This window comes from Orycteropus afer, unplaced genomic scaffold (genome assembly GCF_000298275.1).
Source record: "Orycteropus afer afer isolate SDZICR_OR568_19922 unplaced genomic scaffold, OryAfe1.0 scaffold00001, whole genome shotgun sequence".
NCBI lineage: Eukaryota > Metazoa > Chordata > Mammalia > Tubulidentata > Orycteropodidae > Orycteropus > Orycteropus afer.
The window spans coordinates 29,125,751-29,148,768 of record NW_006921588.1 but is presented as its reverse complement, the minus strand read 5'-3'; the positions used below and the strand labels follow the sequence as shown (position 1 = coordinate 29,148,768).

The window sequence follows — 23,018 nt, the reverse complement described above, 5'->3', positions numbered from 1 at the left end:
AAAAAAAAAAAAAAAAGGTAAAAAAAAAAAAAAGAAAGAAAAGCTACTGTGCAAGCAATTTGAAAAACATTTGAGTAATGTGAACCCAACCTCCACAACCATGAGACCAGGAAAACTAGATAGTGCCTGGCAGCCACTGTTGACCACTATGAAAGGTGGATCACACCAGGAGGTCCCAGATAGAGTGGAAAAAAATGTGAACAAATTCAAAATCATAAAAAAAAAAACTTAGGCTTACCGATCTGATAGAGTCTGGTGATCCTTAGACACCCTTCAAGCCTAGAACTAAACTTACCCTGTAGCTCAACTTTCAGCCAAATGATAGACAGGCCTATAAGGTGATCAATAACACCAGGGAGGTATGCACTCATTAGAACAGTCAACCATACGAAATCTAAAGGGTAGCATTTCCCAGGATAAAGATCAAAAAGCAGGAAAGGATAGGAAAGAAGGACAGAAGGAAATGGTAAACCCAGGGAAGAAGTGGCAAGAACACTGTTCCATTGTGGGGATTGCTATAACTGTCACAAAACAAAATGTGTATGAACTGTTGAGTGGAAAACCAATTTGCTCTGTACACCTTCACCCAAATCATAATTTTTTAAAAAAATGTGTAAACATAAAAAAATTAAGAATCATGTTTCAACACAAAAAGAGGGGAGATTTTGGTTTTATGGAAAAGTTGACACATTCCTCCGTGAAGCCTATAGTATTCAGAACAGTAAAAATTCTTCATTAGGAACAGAATGCCTTTGAATTTGTGACTTTTTTTTTTAAGTAAACTTTTGACTGAAGAACAACGTACATACAGAGAAGTACCTAAATCATAAGTGATGCATTTTTATAAACTGAGTCCCCTGTGTAACCAGGACCCAAATCAAGAAACAATGCTCCTGGTGCCCTATAATCACCCTTGTAACCCCGTGTAACCCCTTTCAGTCATGATGACCACTCCTAACTCCTAACATCAGAGGTTAGTTATGATTTTGGAAATTTTTTAAACAATATGATTCAGATTGGGGAGAAAAAATCACCATGAGTTACTGTTCGTAATATGATCTTCAAGCATACATATCTTGAGCATTTCCTTTTCATATGGAGGGGTTCAAGTCCACTCATCTAAGATTCCAACGGGGCAGTGCTTGGAGAAGGATGATGATAATAATAACAAGTAGACTGTGACTCATAGCCACCCTATATTTGTTGTTGTTGTTGTTTGCCGTTGAGTCGGACCCGACTCATAGCGATCCCTCCTTGGGTTTCCGATGCATATCACTATGGAACTAGATTGCCCAACCTTCCTTCTGAGAGCAAAACTGTTTCCTGGGTTTCCTAAGCTGTAATCTTTACAGAAGCAGACTGCCAGGTCTTTTCTCCCACAGAGCAGCTGGTGGGTTCAAACTTTCGACCTTTCAGTTAGCAGCTCAGTGCTTAACCATTGCACCTCTAGGCCTCCTTAGTAACAAAAATAATATGAACTTAGAAACACTAATTGAGGGTGGGCAAGCTACTTAACAGGAGCTAGGTGCCGTAGTGCCTAAGGCATTTGACTACTAACCAGAAGGCTGGTGGTTCAAACCTACCAGCCACTCCTCAGAAGGAAGATTGACCCTCTTGATAATAATACATAGTTCTTTCCTCACAGAGTTGAGGTGAGAATTAAAATGTAAGCCTGTAAAGCATGTAATATGTGCATGCTAACTAGCAAGGGCTCATGCACACACACAAACACACACACACACACACATACTAGCTTAAATCAGGACAGCAGGAGACGTATTGTGATTAGATCTTCATATACTGAACATTTTTATCTTACCGCTGCCTGATCACATGGATTGCAAAGCTTTATTATGGATAAAAGGTCACTAAGTCATTGGGTAAACAGGGATTTACTTTCCTTAGAGCCTCATAAGGGTGTGTTACTGAATCATCACAGGAGGAAAAGCCATGAGGGGAGGGGAATTGAGTTGACCTCAATTTCATGTCTAGACTTTGATCAATCTGCAGAAAGTGCTTTCTAATCATTTATGTAAAAAATACTCAGAGGTCACACACACAAATGAGTGCATGTAAAACTGGTGAAATCTGAGTAAGGAGAGTGGACTGTATCATTGTCAACTTCCTGGTTGTGGTATTGTACTATCATTTGAGATGTTACTGTTGGAGAAAATTGGGTGAGGAGGATATGGGATCTCTGTATTATTTCTTACAATTGCATGGGAATCTGAAATTATTTCAAAATAAAAAAGTTTAAAAATATATCCTTTGTCTGTGTAATGCCTAAGGCTTTGACTGCTAACTAGAAGGCTGGTGGTTCAAACCCACCAGCCACTCCTCAGAAGGAAAGTTGGGCAATCTACTTCCCTAGTGATACCACCTCAGAAACCCAAGGATGGGTCACTATGAGTTGGCTCTGACTCAACGGCAGTCTTCCTTCCCTCCTTCCTTATCTGAACCAGAGACTGGCTTAGGCTCTGGGGATACAGGACCCAATACACATTTTCTGCTTTTTTAAAAGTTGTAATTTTAAAAGTATACTCTTAAGATGTTGCACTAAATGGTTGAAAAGATTCGTCGAGTATAGAGATGATTATACAAAAAGTCTCCTGTCTTCAAGGAAGTATAATCAATCGACATTTATAAAATACCTGTATTTGCAGTAAAATTTACCAGGTGCCACTGACTCCAACTCTTGGTGACCACATGGTATCAGAGAAGAAATGTGCTGCTTAGGATTTTCAATCTGATTTTTTCCAAAGTATAGCATCAAGTCTTTTTTCCAAGGTCCTTCTGGGTGGGCTGAACCACCAACCTTAGCAGCTGAGTGAGTTAACCATTGGCACCACCCAGGAAGTCTGCACTAAAATTAGCAAATCCTAAGCAGCACATTTCAACTTTGACACCATGTGGTCACCGTGAATTAGAGTTAACTCAGCGGCAACTGGTAAATTTTAGTACAAATACAAAACCAAAAACCAAACTCACTGCCATTGAGTCAGATCCGACTCATAGTGACCCCTTCTTGGGTTTCTGAGGCAGTATCACTACGGAAGCAGATTACCCAACCTTCCTTCCGAGGAGTGGCTGGTGGGTTTGAACCACCAGGCTTCTGGTTAGCAGTCAAATGTCTTAGGCACTACGACACCAGAGCTCCCACATTCAGAAGAGTATACTTAATAAGTGTTTATAGCTCAATGAATCTTCCACCTCTGTAACCAACACCTAGATTGAGAAGCAGGATATTAATGCTGTTTGGTGATAGTTACTGTTGAATTGGCTCTAACTCATGGTGAGCCCACATATAACAGAATGAAACATTGCCCAATTGTAAATCATCTTCACAATTGTGGAATTCATTGTTTGAACTGAATAATTGTTGAGTACATTGTTGCGGCCATTGTGTCAATCTACCTTATTGAGATTTCCCCTCGGTTTTGCTGGGCCTCCTCTTCATCAAACATAATGTCCTTTTCCAGCAATTGGTCCCTCCTGATGGCACATCCAAAATAAGTAAGTTGACATCTCAGACAATATTCTGTTTTCATTGGCTGATTTTCACAAGTTGATTTCCAGGTCTTTCTTCCTAGTCTGTCTTAATCTGAAGTTCTACCTGTCCACCTTGGGTGACCCTGCTGGTATTTGAAATATCAGTTGCCATAGTTTTCAGCATCCATAGCAACACACAAGCAGCTACAGTATGACCAACTGACTGACAGGTAGCAAATATTACTGGTAGCCTAGAAATTCCCTGTGTGTTCCCTTTCAGTTGCTACATACTCCTTCATGAGATGAGTTTTGCCTTTGTTTGTACTTTATATCAATTGAATCATAGAGGAGATACTTATTTGTGTCTGGCTTCTTGGGATTGACATTATAGGTCGATCTGTATCATTGTTTGTAAGAATAAATTATTAATTCTCACTGTTGGACATTAGTCTCTGGTGTGAAAATGCCACAATTTTATTCTGTTAGTGATGGGCATTTGCAAATTTTCCAGTTTGGGGCTAGCAAATAGTGCTGCTAATAATATTCCAGTACAGGTCTTTTGATCAGTATATGTGCATATTTCTTTCGGGCATAGACTCAGGAGTGGAACTGCTGGATCATAAAGTATGCATAAGTTTACCTTAACTAGATGCCAGTTTTCCAAAGTGATGGTTCTCATTTACACTCCCATCTGCTGAATATGAGAGTTCTGATTACTTCACATCCTCTCCAATCCTCAGTATTTTCTGTTTTTATTCATTCAGGTGGGTGGTAGAGATGTTTTCATTTGGCTTAAATTTGGATTTCCCTAATGACTAATGAAGCTGATCACCTTTCTTATGTTTATTGGCCACTAGGGTATAGTTCTTTGTGAATTGTCTGAGTCTTTTGCATATATTTCTGTTGTTAGTCTTTTTCTTATACAACTAACATGTTTTTAAGAAGAAAGGAGACAAAAAGTATAAACCAGACCATAAGGTCAAGAATTTAGTTTTGGATGTATTAAGTTCGAGAGATTTGGGAGACATCTATATGGCAATGTCAAGAAAGCAATTAGGTCTGTGGGTCTGGAGTTTGACAGGAAGTGTTGGAGTCCCTGCCATGTAGACAGCATTTCAGTGGACAGTGAAGGAGATAACTGTCACAGAGAATGCAGAGGGAGCAAAAGCTGTGAAAATGAACCTGAGGGATACACACATTAGCATATTATAAGTGAAGAAGATGCCAGCAAAAGAGCCCCAGAAGGAGCCCCTGGAGATGCAGGAGTAACACAAGGAAGTGGAGAGAAGCAAAAGCCAAGAGAAAAGGCTTCACAAAAGGGAGTGTCCAGTGTGTCAAACTCTCTTGTGTGTGTGTTTGTGTGTGTGTGTTTAACATATTCTGTCCTCTTTCATCTCTCCTTAGCGATCATCGTGTACAGACTGCCATGGACCTGGAAATGCAGCAAGCTCCTGATGAAGTCCATTCACGCAGGCTTAAACTCTGTTGCTGCCATTCTTGCAATTATTGCTCTGGTGGCTGTTTTTGATTTCCACAATGCTGGGAATATCCCCAATATGTACAGTCTGCACAGCTGGGTTGGATTGACAGCCGTCATACTTTACATCTTACAGGTCAGTACACTGGTATATTTATAAACAAGATAGAAAAAGTAAAACAACTCAGATACTACAGATATTCTCCAGACATTCAGTTTCTTGGAAATATCCCATTCCCACTAGACCTTGTGACTAGTTTGTTTCCATTATAAGTATTTTCCCCAGAAGGTTGACTGGAACTGCAGAATTCACAGACTGTAACATAGCTAAAATGTGAGGTTTAAATTTTGACAAATGTCTGTAGGGAAATTTCCATCTCGTAACATCTAGACTAATATTTCTCAGACTTTAAATTCTGTATGTTGAATATAAACTATCATTGGCAAGAGCTATAGATTTCTTTCCCACATTCTCTGTTACTTCTTTTCTAGGTTTAACTTTATGATTGAAGAGATGAATTTATATTTCCTTGTTACATTTTGAAGGCACAGTGACAAAATTCAGCATTCTACTTTATTTTTCCCTCTGTCTTTTGTTCAGTTTTTATTCTTTATATATTTTATTGGGTTTTCAGTGATTAGGTTCCCATTTAATAATTTTTACACAAAGGTGTTCAGTGACATTGATTATATTTTTTGCAATGTGTCAACATTGTCATTAATTGTGTTCTGGTTGTTCCTTTTCCAGTCATCTAGTTTCCCTACTCCTTTGTTTTCTCATCTTCACTTCAGGGCAATTGCTACCATTTCATCTCATAGAGATGATTTTTTAAAGGAGCACAGTACTAACAGAACATTTTTAAAAAATGTTACGAGCCTCTCTGTTACTTAGTTAAAAGGTAACATCAGGGGCTAGTTTCAGTTCAAGGTTTAAAAGGTATTTCAGGGTGATAGTCTTAGGCAGTCTTCCAGCCTCAACAGGTCCAGTAAATCTGGACTTCATAAGAATTTGAGTGCTGTTCCACATTTTTCTTCCATTCTGTCAGTTTCCATCTATTGTGGTCCTGCTCAGAATGGTTGGTAGTGGTAGCCAGGCAATATCTAGTTCTTCTAGTCTTGGGTAGATGAGGCTGTGGTAAGGTAGACTATTCGTCCTGCAAACTAGTTTCTCCTCCAAGTGTTTGGTTTCCTTCTTCCTCTTTTGTCCTAGACAAGTAGAGACAACTGTCGTATTTAAATAGCCATACGCAAGCTTATAAGACCTCAGACACTGCTCACCAAACTAGGATGTAGAATATAAACTTTATGAACTACTATGTCAATTGACCAAGTTGTCCACAAGATAATTATGAGTCCTAAGCTTGCAAACCCAGAAAACCAAACTCATAAGGTGTTTGGTTATGTCTAATAAGTAGCCATAACTGTGTCCTCTGTGTGGTTTATTGTATGTTGTTATTGTTGCGTGCCATCAAGTTGTCTCCGACTCATAGTGACCTTATGTATAACAGAACCAAACACTGCCTGGTCCTGTGCCAACCTCATGATCCCTACTTTACCTGAGCCCATCGCTGCAGCCACTGTGTCAATCCATCTCATTGAGGGCCTTCCCTTCCTTCGTTGACCCTCCACTTTACCAAACATGACATCCTTCTCCAGAGAATGGTCCCTTCTGACAACATAACCAAAGTAGGTGAGATGAAGTCTGGCCATTTTGCTTACAAGGAGCATTCCGGCTGCACTTCTTATGGGACAGATTTGTTAGTTCTTTTAGTAGTCCACGGTACTTTCAGCATTCTTTGCCAACACCACAACTCAAATCATCAACTCTTCTTCAGTCTTCCTTATTCATTGTCCAGCTCTCACATGCACATGAGGCAACTGAAAATACCATGGCTTGAGTTAGGCACGTCTTAGTCTCCAAGGAGTTATCTTTGCTCTTCAGCACTTGAAAGAGGTCTTTTGCAACAGATTTGCCCTATACAATACATCTTTTGATATCTTGACTGCTGCGTCCGTTGGCATTGATTGTAGAACCAAGTAATAATTATATATATTATATATATTAATATATGTACATGTACACACATATCTGTATGTAATATACATACAGATATATCTATATGTTATACATATGTACACACACACATATATATGTATACACATATTTGCATATATACATGCATATATAACTTTTTTTTTTTTTTGGTTGTTGGTACTGTTGCTTCCCTTCCCTTTTTAAAAATGTACTCCTGAGAGCAATGTATTTAAATGTAAATATTATAATGGAGTCTCATGAGGATTTGGCTGTCCTGGATCAATAAAGTAAAGGTTAATTTAAAAAATTTTTGGTGTTAACAATTTTGTTGAAAAATCTTTATAAAATATATTGATTCATTGCCCATCCTTACTTAGTACAGTATATATATCCAACTTTTTGATTGGGACATTTATCACCGTGAACTTTACTTTTCTGTGACTATAGGAGGAATAGAAATGAGGGAATCTACAAAACCCCAAGACATATCCTAAAATGTATGACCCCTTGTATTAGTCAGGGTTCTTAAGAGAAACAGAATCAGTAATATATATGTGTATATGAAGAGAGAGAGAGATTTTTTTAAATTGGCTAATGAAATTGTCAAGGCCGACTCAACGGCAAATAACAACAACAACAACAACAATGAAATTGTGGGGGCTGGCAAGTCCAAAATCCATAGGTCAGACAAGAGTCTGGAAATGCCAGCAGTGTTGAGTTCAAAATCCACAGGACAGACAGCAGACTAGAAATGCAGAAAAGATAGCTATCTTACTGTTTGAGGCAGAATCTTCCTCCATCAGAAACTTCAGTTTTTGCCCTTATGGCTTCCAACTGAATGAATGAGTCCTACCCATGTTATAGAGTGTGATCTGCTTTACTTAAGCTCAACTGATTTAAGCATTTTTAAAAAACCAAACTTACTGCCATCGAGTTGATTCCAACTCACAGCAACCCCCTCTGTGTTTCCGTAAATTCTTATAGAAGTTGATAGCCCAGTCTTCCTTCCGTGGAGTAGCTGGTGGGTTTGAGCCACTAACCTTCTGGTTAGCAGTCAACTGCCTTAGGCACTATGCCACCAGAGCTCTTTGATTTAGGCATTAATCATATGTAAATACCTTCATCAAAAAAACTCAAAATAGTTGCCATAGTTCCAACTCATGGCAACCCCATTTGTGCAGAGTAGAACTGTGCTCCAGCTCCACAGTTTTCAGCTTCAGCTGCGCTTCAGCTCCACAGTTTTGGAAGCAGATCCTCGGGGCTTTCTTCCAAGGCACCTCTGGGTGCATTTGAACTTTTCAGTTGGTAGTTGAGTGCTTAACCGTTTGTGCATGGCAACATCTAAACTAGTGCTTGACTAAACAGCTGGGTACCATGATATAGCCAAGTTGACACAAAAATTAACCATCACATCCCTTTTTTTTTTAAAAAAAAAAAAGGTCCTTCTACCAGGCATTTATTAGTCATGTTTTTATTTCTTAAAGAATTAAATTGTAGAGGGAAATGTAGTTATACCATGATTTCTGTCTTAAAAGGCATCTGAATTTTAATTAAAATAAAACTTAATATCTCTATAAACCCCAAATCAAACCCACTACCATCCAGTCCATTTCAACTCATAGTGAATCCCATAGGGTTTCCATGGCTGTAAATCTTTGCACAAGCAGACTGTCTCGTCTTTCTACCATAGAGCGACTGATGGGTTCGATCCACTGACCTTTTGGTTAGCAGCCAAAAGCCTTACCTTACATTTTTGGTTAGCAGCCAAAAGCCTTACCTCACAGTGCCCCCAGAGCTCCTTAATATCTCTATGGATTACTCTTTTAGTTATTTAAGTGTACATTACCAGAACTGGGCAGGGGGCTGGGGCAATTGAAAATGTCAGACAGGAGTTAAACTCAGAGGAAACGTCACATCAAACAAGATCTTTTTGATCACCAAGGAAAAAGGCAAAGACAGATCTCAAATTGGACAGCTGAGCCTAGCACAGATCTCAGGCACACATAGCACCTTCCTCTCCTCAAGTTTAATTTTCCTTCAATTTTTTTTGCCACTACCTCACATCTGGGAGGCAGTTTCCTCCTCTACTTCCAGCTGGTGGACCCTCTGCCCTGAAAAAGTATAGTGGACAAGAATAGAGACCATGCATACAGCTGCCAGCTGCTTTGGAGGACCCCACTTGGTTTATTGGCATCTTCTTAGGACTTTCCTGAACTTCCTATTTGTTTCCAGCAGTCAGTTACACTGTTAGAGTTACGTCATTTTCTCTGCATTGCATCAGAATGCAGATTACTTTAGCTTGGGCGATGTGTGAAGCATCCTACATAATTCAATTAATCCTTTACATCACCCCATGAGGTGGTTTACTGATGATGAAGATGCAGAGAGGTAAATAACTTTTCCAGCTACACAGCTAGTGGCAGAGAGGGCACTCGGGCCAAGGTCTATCCAAGCCCTGAACCCTCCCTATAATCCACCACTTCCAGACTCCTCCGTGATCCCTCAGCCTGTGTTTGAGAATCCTTAGTGGACAGCCGAGAATGGAAACCACCCAAATTCATACGTAGCTTAACTATGAGAGTGTTTCTGTGACTCTGAGTATAATAAACAGATTTTAAATGCCTTTACTGAACTAAGTATAAGCTAAGCCATTCTCAGAACATCTGGAAATACATACACCAGAATGTTAACAATGAGTTTCTCCACATGGCTGGATTCCAGTAATTATTTTTCTCTTTATTTTCTGTATCTTCTAATATTTTTGTGACACCCATGCATTTCTTTTATAATAATAATTTTTTAAAATGTTTTTAAGGTTTAAAGAAAGGTTATCTATACAAGATAGGCCTTTTAATCTTGATCTCTAAAAGATTTTTAATTATTATTCTTACATTCTGGGCCTGGAATAAAGCTCACTCCCAAGGGCTGGCTCTCAGCCCAAGAGTTAAAAAGATGTACCTGCAGACCACTCAACTCAGGGTGATGCACCCACATACTCTATGGAAATATATCCCTTGGAGCAATAGACCATGGGACACCAGAGGGGCAACCTTCACACTGAGGAAATGCAGGACAAACAGGAGTGTATAACTATGAGGGGCACGGGGGGAGGGTTACTGGGCAAGGAGGAGAGGAGACTGAATTAGGGTCGGGCATGGTAAATGGGGAGTGAAACTAATGTACACATAACGTTGAATGTAAAACAAACTCTTAAAATAAAAAAAAAAAATTTAAGTCAATTTTAGGCCCTCTGGTGTAGTGGTATAGTGGTTAACACATTTGTCTGCTAACCAGAAGGTCAGCAGTTCGAATCCACAAGCCACACTACAGGAGAAAGATGAGGCAGTTTGCTTCCATATTTACAACCTTCAAAACCCTATGAGATAGTTCTACTCTGTCCTATAGGATCTTTATGAGTTGTAATTGACTCAATGGCAGTGGGTTTATCTATCTTAATATGTAAATTTAAGAAATATCTAGGAATTAATTAAAAAGAGAATGCTTATTCTAAAATCTATGGGTCTCATCTAAAATGGTTCTTAGAAAAATATAGGCTTAAATGTTTTTATTTATTTATAATTTATTTAAATATTTATTTATTGGTAAAGAAACAGTTGAAATACCCAACTAAGTATTCACTTTAGAACTACAAAGAGATCAGCAAAATATGCCAGGAAAAATGAATTCATAAGTGCCTTAAAAGATACATGAAGTACTGTATTATTTTCATATTGTTGTCAGAACAAATTATCAAAAACAAGTATAAACAAATTTAGAATGACACAAATGTATTACCTTAGAGTTGCTGTAAGTCAGAAGTCCAAGTTGACTCAGCTGGTTTCTCTGTCCAGGATCTCACAAGGTTAAAATCCAGATGTCAGCCAGCCTGGGCTCTTGTCAGGAGGCTATGTGGAAGAATCAGCTTCTAAGCAAGCACATTTAGGTTGTTGGCAGAATCTAGTTCCTTGCAGTTGTAGGACTGAGGTCCCCATTTCCTTGCTGGATGTTAGTTGGGGGTTGCCATTAACAGAAGGCTGGCGGTTCAAACCCACCAGCCACTCCTCGGAAGGTAGATTGGGCAGCCTACTTCTGTAATGATACTGCCTCAGAAACCCAAGGAGGGGTCGCTATGAGTTGGATCCGACTTGATGGCAGTGAGTTTTTGTTGAGTTTTGGTCCTTGGGCCCTCTCCTTTTCAGATGGTGCATGGAATCCATATCTAGCTTGCAGTCTTCCTTCTATTGCATCTCTACTGCCTCCAGCCAGAAAAAGTTCTCTGTTTTAAGGACTGATGGGATAAGATTGGGCCAACTCAGATAACAGCATTATTTCCCTATCATAAGGTTTATAATTTTATTGAAAAGAATGTAGCTAGACTTACTGACCAAGACTGAAATCTATGATAAAAGATTTATTTTAAAAGATAGAAGGGAGTACTGTGTAAAATGTCATTTTTGGAGGAAACAAAGAAAGTAAAAAAACTATGTACAGATGTGTAGAGGAAGGTGTGGCAGAAAATACCAAACTGCTACAATTGTGGGAGTGGGATTCGTTCGGGAATTGTGAATTTTAAAAATATATCTTATTACACTTGCTTGAACATACAGCTCTTTTGTTTTAAATATATACAAATCATATATAAAACCAAAAAACCAAACTCACCACTGTCAAGTTGGATCCTACTCATAGTGACCCCTCCTTCGGTTTCCAAGGTGGTATCACTACGGAAGTAGATTGCCCAATCTTCCTTCCAAGCAGCGACTTGTGGATTTCAACTGCCAGCCTTCTGCTTAGCAGTCAAATGCCTTAGGCACTACACCACCAGAGCTCCTCAAATCATATATATTATATATAAATTACATATGCATATATATATATATTTGTTGTTGTTGTTGTTATGTGCTGTCGAGTCGGACCCGACTCATAGCGACCGCTCCTTGGGTTTCCGAGGCAGTATCACTACGGAAGTAGGATTGCCCAACCTTCCTTCCGAGGAGTGGCTGGTGGGTTTGAACTGCCAGCCTTCTGGTTAGCAGTCAAGTGCTTTAGCCACTATGCTACCAGAGCTCCTATATATAATTCAAAAATTGTTGCATCAGTACATTGACAGAGAACAGCTAGACATTCAAGCTGGATGTGGAGCAGGATATGGAACAAGGAATATCAATGCTGATGTCAGATGGATCGTGGCCGAAAGCAGAGAATACCAGAAAGAGGTTTACCTGTGTTTTATTGACTATGCAAAGGCATTCAGCTGTATAGATCATAACATATTATGGATAACATTGAGAAGAATGGGAATTCCAGAACATTTAATTGAGCTCATGAGGAACCTGTATGTAGAACAAGAGGCAGTCATGGTGGCATAGTGCCTAAGGCATCTGACTGCTAACAGAAGGCTGGTGGTTCAAACCCACCTGCCACTCCCCGGAAAGAAGGTTGAGCAATCTACTTCCATAGTGATATCACCTCGGCAACCCAAGGAGGGGTCGCTATGAGTCAGACCTGACTCGATGGCAATGGGTTTTGGGTTAGGGGATATTGCATGATTTTAAATCAGGAAAGTTGTATGTCAGGGTTGTATTCTTTCATCATATTATTCAATCTGTATGCTGAGCATATAATCTGAGAGGCTGGACTAAATGAAGAAGAATGTGGCATTAGCATTGGAGGCAGACTCATGTGATAGTTGGAGCTGTGTGTCAATTTGGCTGGACCACAATTCTGTGTGGCTTAAGCAGTTGTGATGTGGTTATTTCCATGATGGGATCAGATGAATATGTTTGAGCAGCCAATCCATTGAAAGGGAGTTTCCCTAGGGGTGTGGCCTTCTTCCAGTATATTTATGGACATCCTGGGAAAAGAGATACTCCTCTGTGGATCGGGATTCTGTTGTGCTGCCTACAACTGTCCATGAGCAAACAATCCACCATTCAGCCTGGAGATCTTGGATTCGTCATTCATTGGAGTCAACAGCCGGTATACTGCCTGGCAACCTTCAGCTCCTCAGCCCCTGCAGCTGTGTGAGTCAGTAAAAGCCTCCAGCTTGACGTTTGATCCAAGAACTTTGGACTTGCCAGCTTCTGTAAGTGTGTAAGCCATTTTCCTAAGATAAATTTCTCTTTCTCTACATATATAAGCTTTACTGGTTTTGTTTCTCTAGAGAACCCAGTCTAACACAACTCACTAACAAGCTGTGATATGCAGATGACACAACCTTGCTTGCTGAAAGTAAAGATGACTTGAAGCATAAAGATCCCAGACCACATACAGCATTCAATATGGATCACATCTTGTCTTGGTTCTCTAGTCCTGCTGTGACAGAAATACCTCAAGTAGATGACTTTAACAAGTAGGAATTTATTCTCTTACAATTTAGGAGGCTAGAAGTACAAATTCAGAGTGCTGGCTCTAGGGGCTGGGTGAAGGCCCCTCAACCTTGGGCTTCAGCTCAGCATCTTATTCTAGGCCATGGTGCTGGAAGCTTTTTTTAACTCACACAACTGCTGGCTGCTGAAGCTAATGAACCCAAAGTTGGCAGCTAAAATGACACAATCCCAACATCGGCAAGCAACATGGAGGCCACAGGTTCAAGTCCAGGAACTGGAGAAGAAAGCCAAATGCAGGATCCAAAATATGCCAACAACCTAGACACCTTTCCCAAAGCTCTTTCATATATACTGGAAGCAGGCCACACCCCAAAGGCAGTTCCCTTTCCACTGATTAATTGTCTCATTAATCAGTGGATTCCACCACGGAGGTGATTACAATCTCATTGTGGGTTACATCAAGCTGCTCAGCCACTCAAAACTATGGTCTAGCCAAGCTGGCACACACAACCATAACCACCATACACCTCAGCATAAGGAAAACAAAAATCTACCCAACTGGACCAATAGGCAACACCATGATAAACAGAGAAAAGATCGAAGTTGTCAAGGATTTCATTTTACTTGGATCCACAATCAACGCCTATGAAAGCAGCGGTCAAAAAATCAAATGACAGATTGAGTGGACCAATCTGCTGCAAAAGCCCTTGTTAAACTGTTTAAGAGAAAAGATGTCACTTTGAAGACTAAGTAAGGTGTGCCTGACCCAAGCCATGGTATTTTCAATAGCCTCATATGCATGTGAAAGCTGGACAATGAATAAGGTAGACTACATAGGAATTGATGCATTTGAATTGTGGTGTTGGCAAAGAATACTGAACATACTAGACTAGACTTCTAGAAGAACAAACAAATCTGTCTTGGAGGAAGTACAGCTGGAATGCTCCTTAGAAGCAAGAATAGCCAGCCATCATTATTCATGTTTTGGTCATGTTGTCAGAAGGAAACATGAGAAGGATATCATGCTGGGTAAAGTAGAGGGTCAGCAAAAAAGGGGAGGACCCTCAATAAGATGGATTGACGCAGTGGCTGCAATGATGGGCTCAAGCCTGGCTATGATGGTGAGGATGGCACAGGACTAGGCAGTGTACTGTTGTATTGTACAGGATCGCTATGAATTGAAGCTGACTCGACAACACCTAGCAAGGAGAAGCTATGCTCTGAATTTAGACCTCTAGCCTCCTAAACTGTGAGAGAATAAATTTCTGCTTTTTAAATCCACCTACTTGTGTACTATAGCAGCACTAGATAACTAAGACAGAAGGAAACAAGCAATCAAATGATACAACCAAAAAGAGCCCAAAGGTCTTCTTTCTGTGTGCTGATCTATGGATTATAAGGTATTTCTAGCTTAACATTCTTTCCACTTGTGAAATCTAGCTCTGGGTCATTTTGAAAATAGTAACAACATTATTGTATATATGTAGAAGTTATTAATCATTATAAAATGAACTCCCATGATTCCACCATCTAACCTAATTTAGAAAGTGTGGAAGTCCCCTGAATCCTCTTTGATCCCTTATCTCTATATCTACCCCAACCCATAGAAGTAACCATTCTCCTGAATTTTTTTCCTCATTCCCTTTTTTCCAATTTTACCATGTTATGAATCCCCAAACAATATACACCTACTCCTCATTTATCAACTATCATGTTATCTGACATTTAATATTTATAACAATAGTGAAAATTTACTCTCTATTTTGCACATTAACAATGTATGTCTGGCAGTAAGAATGCCAAAGTGTGAGGTGAGATTAACACTGGTTGTGATGGTTAAGGTTATATGTCAACTTGGCTGTCCCATGATTCTCAGCAGTTTGGCAGTTATATAATGATGCAGTCTCACAGTTATGTAATGATGTAGTGATCTTCCATTTTGTGATCTGATGTGTTCATCGTCCATTTCACATAACACTGATTTTCGTATAATGGCCTGGTCTCTGGAACCTAATCATGATGGTAAATGAGGAATGGGTGGTGTTTAGGTTTCTTTATTTTTTTTTTTTTAATTGTGTACATGTACTATGAGTCGGGGCCAACTCGATGGCAAATAACACCAACAACTATGTATTCTATTGAGACTTTTGTTTTCACTCTATTGATAGAACTATATTAATTTCTTTACCTGTAGTTCATTCATTTTTACTTTTGTGTTCTATTGCATGAATATGTCACAAATGTATTTATTCATTCTCCATTTGTGTTATTTGTAATTGTTTTCTACTACAAATATTGCTGCATTGAACAACCATCTAGATGTCTCCTGGTACTCATGAGCAAGGGTTTCTCTTGGCATATACTTAAGAGTGGAATTGCGGGTTTAACCTAATAAGATATTGCAATATTGTTTTCCAAAATATTGATGCCAATTGCATTCCTGCCAGCAGTATGTAAGGGTTCCCGTATGCTGTATTCTAGCCAATACACATCCTCATGGACAGTGGGCTTGTGAGGCACATTTAGGAATCTAAGCTTTAGTTTAGGAACAGTGGGAAGCCACCAGAAGAAGTTAAGCAAATGAGTTACATGATATGATTTTCACCTTAAGAATATCATCTGGCTCCAGTGTGGGAGATGGTTTGGAAGCTGAACAGGATTAAATATAGGAAGACTATCTTGAAAATGTTTACAAAAGTTCATTTGGAGTATTTTTAGTCAAATTAAGCATTCCATGGTAACTTTTTTAGTCTCCTTTTAAAAGAAAATTTCTCATGGTAGAAAAAAATGTTAATAAGGAAAGTAAGATTTAGGGGAGTTGAATAGCCTGAGGACCCTGTAAACAAATTTCTGATGGCCCACCTGCTTAGATCATTGAGCCCATGATTACAGGAAATACACATGATAAAACATGAAGGAAATGAGAGAAAACAGAAGCTTAGAAATGAAAAAAGGCAAGAGAGCAGGAATGTGGGAAATGTATATTTCTTTGTGTAAGTCACAGAAAACATATGGTGACTTAATCACAGAATATATTCATGCTAAATTCCTGATAGTCACTTACTCACAACACATTTTGTATAGAAAGTACAACATGTCCATAGGGAAGCATTCCCATTGACCCACCCAGCACTCCATGGAAGAAAGACCAATGAACTGCTTTTGTAAAGGTTATGGCCATGGAGCTGTTCTACTTTGTAATGCCTGGGTCACCATGAGTCTGAATCGACTTTACAGCAATATTTTTTATTTTGTTTGTTTGTTTTAATCTTCATGGAAGTAGATCACCAATGCTTTCTTCTGTGATGCTGTGAGGTGGATTCAACCCACCAACTTTTCAGTCAGTAGCCATGCTCAAACTGTTTGTGCTACCCAGGGACCGAACAGAAATGTGGGAGAGAAATGTCCTTTTAGACTCAGTAATTCATTAGCTACTAAATCATATTTATTTTCTTGAAGAGAATCCTTAACTGGCAGGGAATGTGGGGCAACAAAACAAAAACTGTGAACATCTGACACCTATGACTTCAGTTTATATATGAATTTTGCTGACTCTACTGCAGAGAAGTACCCCACTGGGGATTTAATTATCAAAGAAATGGAGATAACTTTTCTGGAGAGCCCATTTGTTCTTCATGGAACACAACTGTTTACTTTGTTCCACATGACTTTTTAAGGTTGAACTTAGTAAATTATGTCTATTTTTACTTGGTTTTGGTGGTTAAAAACTCCTTTACTTCTCTTCCTACTTAGCAGTCTTGGAAAATAGATAAAAACAAACAAGTAAGTACTTGAACATTCATTGTAGCCTTGTTAGTGATAACAAAAAACTGGAAACAGAAACATCTATAAATACAAAACTGAATAAATAAACTATGCTACATCCTTAAAATAGAATATTAAACAGTCACCAAAAAGAATAAACTAGATAAATGTGTTGATATGAAAAATTTCCAGGATATACTGTTAAGAGAAAATAACAAGATGCAGAAGAATAAGTGTAGTAAGATCCTGTGGTAGTTAAGTTTGTGTGTCAACTTGGCTAGGCCTGATTGAGTGGTTGGGCAGCTGGATGTAGTATTCTCCATGATGAGACTGGTGATCAACTCCATGGTAGAATCTACTGTGAGCAACTCAGTAGCTGCCTTTGGGATGTGGTCTGCTTCCTGTGTATAAGAAACAGCTTTGGGAATGGTCTCGAGCCTTTGGCATGCTTGGACCCTGCATGTAGACATGTTGTTGCCCAGCAGCCTGCTATGCTCTGCCGACCTTGGGACTTACAATGGACTTAAGTTAATGGCCTGCCATGTGGTTTGTTAACGTAGGAACTGAGCCTTTTTGCTTGTCAACCTTGGGGCTTCTCAGCCTCAGCAGCCAGCAGCTGTGTGAATGAAAAAACGCCTCTAGCTCCAGTGGGCCAGAAGCAGGAGGCAGAGCTGGACACCAAGGTTGAGGGGCTTTCACCCAGCCTCTAGAGCCTGGCACTTTGAACTTGTCTTAAAGCCTCCAGATTGTAAGAATAAACTCCTGCTTGTTAAGGCCATCCCATTTGTGGTATATTCCTGTCAGAGTGTCACTAGGTAACCACAACAGATCCCATTTATTATATACATATACATATATACACATATACATACATTGAGGTAGTTAAAGTTGTGTGTCAGCTTGGCTGGGTCGTGGTTTTGAATGGCTGGGCAGGTGGATGCAGTAATTCCCCATGATGAAACTGTAATCACCTTCATGGTGGAATCTGCTGTGAGGAACTAGGGAGCTGCCTTTGGGATGTGGCCTGCTTCCGGTATATAAGGACAAGCTTTGGGAAAGGTCTCAAACTTTTGGTACATCTGCATCCTACATTTGGCTGAGTCTTCATCTCAGTGGCTGCCAAGTTGCCTACCGATCTTGGGATTGCTTCTGGACTTGAACCAGTGGTCTGCCATGTTTGCCTGCTGATCTTGGGACTATGCCATTTTACCTGTCCATTGTGGGCTTATCAGCTTCAGCAGCCAGCAGCTGTATGAGTTAGAAAAAGCCTCCAATGCCAGTGGGCCTGGAACAGGAGGCAGAGCTAAAGCCATAGATAGAGTGGCCTTCACCCAGCCCCTAGAACCGGCACTTTGAACTCAAACTTCTAGCCTCCTAAACTGTAAGAAAATAAGCCCCTGTTTGTTAAAGCCATCCACTTGCGGTATTTCTGTTACAGCAGAACTAGAGAACCAAGACATACATACTTGAATAACAAGGACTCCTGGTGGTACAGTGGTTAAAGTGCTTGGTGGCTAACCAAAAGGTCAGCAGTTTGAACCCACCAGCTGAGGGAAAGACATAACAATCCACTCCTGTAAAGATTTACATCTTTGGAAATTCTATGGTGGCAGTTCTACCCTGTCCTATAGAGTCCCTGTGAGTAAAAATCAACTTAATGGCAACGGGATTTTTGTTGTTGTTGTTGTTGTTGTTGCTATACTTGTACAGGGATAGAAATTTTCTAGAAGGATACATGCTTACCCCACTGCCATTGAGTTGATTCTGAAGCAGCCTGCCATGTCTTTCTCGCGTGGAGCTGCTGGTGGATACAAACTGCCAACCTCTAGGTTAGCAACCTAGCACTTAATGTGAGAAAGTGGTAACAAGTATTACCTTTGGATAGTGGAACTGGGGGTTAGGGAAACTTACTTTTCATTTTATGCCCTTCTTTACGAAAGGTTTTCTCATTTTGTACATTTGTTGTTGTTGTTATGTGCCGTTGAGTCAGCCCTGACTCATAGCGACATATTGCTTTTATAATAAATTTTTTTAAAATTTAGTTATAATTTAAAATTAAATGATAACCCTTTGCACCTTTTTTGTGTTTAGCTTCTCTTAGGTTTTTTCATTTTTCTGCTTCCTGTGGCTCCACTTTCTCTCCGAGCAATTCTCATGCCCATACACGTTTATTCTGGGCTTCTACTATTTGGAACAGTGATTGCAACAACACTTATGGGATTGACAGAAAAACTGATTTTTGCCCTGTAAGTTATATAGTATTCCTAATTGTAATACTTCAGGTATAATATGTTAAGTACTTATTCTTTGGAAAATGTAATATAAATATAATTTTAAAATAAAAATACTGATGTTTTAAAAATTTGTCATTATATTATACACATGTTGTTGTCGTTGTTATATGCTGTCGAGTCGGACCCGACTCATAGCAACCCCTCCTTGGGTTTCCAAGGCAGTATCACTACGGAAGTAGATTGCCCCATCTTCCTTCCGAGGAGTGGCTGGTGGGTTTGAATCACCAACCTTCTGGTTAGCAGTCAAGTGCCTTAGCCACTATGCTACCAGAGCTCCCATTATACACATAATGAATTATTATTATTAAAAGCCTGGAAGAAGGACCAAAAAGTCCAACAGATTCTAACACCCTTTCAAAACAAGTATCGAAGTCAAGCATTCCCTTTCAGTCTTTTTGATGTGCATGTTTTTATATTAATTGTAATTAAAGTATACATAAATTTGTTTCATACATTTTACAATTCTTAAATGATACAGAAGTTTCAGATGCTATATTAAAATGTTACATGAACATCATATTATTATGATTTTTAATAACAATTTCATAGTATTCCATTGACTGGATTATAGCATAATTTAAATTTCTCCTTAATCTCAGTCTTTAAGGGAATTTACATTGCACCTTGCCCATTGTGCAATGTGATCAAATTTAATACTGTTTTGAATGTTATTATGTCACCCTATTTGTAATTGAATACACACTCTCATATTTTTTGTAGGAAAAATCCTGCATACAGCTCATTCCCACCAGAAGGTATTTTCACAAATACCCTTGGCCTTCTGATTCTGGTGTTTGGAGCCCTCATTTTTTGGATAGTCACCAGACCACAATGGAAACGTCCTAAAGAACCAAATTCTATTCTTCTTCAGACGAATGGAGGCACTGCAGAGGGAGTAGAAGGATCTGTGGCAATAAACGCTGGGAACCACACAGGCAAATTGGATTCAGAGTTAAACACGGAAGTAGCAGCAAGGAAAAGAAACTTCACCCTTGATGATGCTGGACAGAGGTCTACCATGTAAAATACTGTAGTCCCACAGGTTAAAAAAAAAACCCAACTCATGATTGTTCAGTGGATTCCAGCTCATAGCAACCCTATCCGACTGAATATGATTCTTATGTCCCTTAGGGTTTCCAAGGCTGTAAATCTACATAGAAGCAGATTGCCACATCTTTCTCCTGTGGAGCAGCTGGTAGGTTTGAACTGCCTACCTTTAGCTTACCAACCAAGCACCTAACCACTGCTCCTTACATTTAGCCGTAAGATGGCTGAGCTACACAGTACCAATATTTACTTTAACCTTAAACTAGGATTTCTTGAAAGAGTATATATTGATTTAGACCTATGACCTTACCTGAATTGAAAAGGGCATGATCATTTAAATAATAGCAGATACAAACTGTGGTTATGTTACCTTTTTCTTGTTGAAGACCAAAGCATTTAGCATAGTGCCTTACACAAAATAGATGCTCAATATGTGTTTATTTGTTGGCTAATTTGGTAAACTGGCAACTTAGTGAGCTCTGATCATTTATACATTTCCTGGGACCCAAATGAGTCTAGAACTAGGTAGCACTAGTACTAAAGTCTTGGAGTCAGATCATGAATCTCTGGGACAGGGTTTAGACTACTGATGTACACAGATACCATGACTAAAATTCAGGGGAAAAAATAAGGAAAATAACTGTAAAGTACTCTCCCTACCCCTGCTCCCCCTTCTCCACTCCAGCTGGTTTGGTCTCAGATAGAAGACCAGACTTCTATTAGAGTGTTTTAGAGCAGTGACTGAGCCCTTGGTGACAGAAGAAAATTCTCAGGTCTGGCTCAGAAGATTGTCCCAAACTCAACTTAGTCCTAAAGCTTCCTTGGGATTGGTGTACTTTGTGATCCAGAATCCAGACCTTCCTAGAATAAGGATAGGTATGACTGCTTAGGCAGCATAAACTGCTTTAAAAACTTTAAAGGGCACTTTTTCCTAAGTTTGTTTTCATTTTAAAAAACACTTACATAGCACTTGTATGTATTCTATTCTAAGCATTTTTCAAATATTAGCACATTTAATCCCCAGATAAAAGAGCTCTGGTAGTGCAGTGGTTAACATATTTAGCTGCTAACTAGAAGGTCAGCTGTTCAAATCCACCAGATGCTCTGCAGGAGAAAGATAAAGATTTACAGCCTTGGAAATCCTATGGGGAAGTTCTATGCTGTCCTATAGGGTCACCATGAGTTGGAATCAACTCAACGGCAGTGGTAAAAATCTCACGAAAAACCCTGTGAAATAGAAAATAGTATTATCCCTATTTTATATATGAGAGATCTAATATTTGGAGAAGGTAGTAACTTGGCCCAAGGTTGCCCAGCTTATAAGTAGTGGAACTGAGATTCAAACCTAGCAGTCTGGCTCCTGAATCCATAATCCTAACCACTTAACTATGCTATTATTTTCTGTTTTATACTAATTTGCACCCACTTAGACCCACCTCTGACTAACTCTCACTTGCAAGAATAGAATGTCATCATTAAAGAGGTCCTGCTAGTTCTCTTCTCCAAGGCAAATGCTCCAGATAACCAAGGAAAAGGGGCCAACGGTACCTGGAAATAGGGCACGGGCAACCTGCCACTGCCAACAAGCCATGGCCTGCCTTAATGCCCCTTTGATCTTAAAATTGTGTCTTGGTGACAGAGAAAGGTTTGGGGACAAGCATGTATAGCTTTCAGAATGAATGAAATTGCAGTTTTTGTTCTTCAGAATCTTAGCTGCTGAACAGCTTTGGATATGGAGACAGGGAGACCTACCTCTTGTGCTGCCTACCCCAGGGCAATGGCTCGAGTCTTTTCTAATTGTAGTGTATTTTAGAGGTTCAACTATTTGGAGCTTCAGGTTCTCAGTAGTGAATTGAGAACCAAAAATACCCTATGAGGTCCATACCATTATTATCCCCAGTAACTATTCCCTCACTACAACCCTGTTTTCTTATTATTTAATTAAATTCTATTTCCAAAATGGGTAAGAGTGTCAGAGGATCCCCAGTGTCTAACCCAATGCCTGACACATACTAGGCACAATTAAATTCAATATGGTACAATGTGCTACAAACTAGAGATTCTGAGTGGTGCCATTAATGTGTTCAGCTGGTTGGAGGTTTGAGTCCACCCAGAGATGCCTCAGAAGAAAGGCCTGTTGATCTACTTCAGAAACATCAACCACTGAAAACCTTATGGAACACAGTTCTACTCGACACACATGGGGTTGTCATGAATTGGAATCAACTTAATGGTAGCTGGTAAGAGCATGCTATAAACTAAATCTTGGTGCTAAATGGAAGGAGTTATTGCATCATCAAACACAAACATATTTTGATACATGGATATTTCATTACATAGAAATTCCAGGCTTTTTTTTGGTGAGGGCTAGGAGGGTGAGGGGACAGTGACTGAACTCTGAGAATCAAAGCTACCATTCCAGTTCTTATATGTCAAGAAAGTTAATTATGGTTTTGGCACTAGAATAACTCCATTGCAAAGTATTTGAGCACCTCTTATGCCAGCCCTTTATTTTCTCTCTCATATGGGCTAATATGAGGGTAATCTTACAGATATGATAGGAACTTCTTTTTCTTTCTCAG

The 23,018-nt window shown here is 39.4% G+C and overlaps 1 protein-coding gene across 1 annotated transcript in view; it reads left to right on the top strand.

The window, feature by feature from the left end:
• The window catches only part of LOC103199335 (plasma membrane ascorbate-dependent reductase CYBRD1), a 35,994-nt gene extending 15,581 nt beyond the window's left edge, over positions 1-20,413 (top strand). The window contains exons 2-4 of the mRNA XM_007943637.2: positions 4,894-5,102; positions 19,187-19,341; positions 20,110-20,413. Coding sequence (XP_007941828.1) covers positions 4,894-5,102; positions 19,187-19,341; positions 20,110-20,413 — 668 coding nt within the window. The remainder of the gene's footprint in view (positions 1-4,893; positions 5,103-19,186; positions 19,342-20,109) is intronic.
• Positions 20,414-23,018: the final 2,605 nt, after the last annotated feature.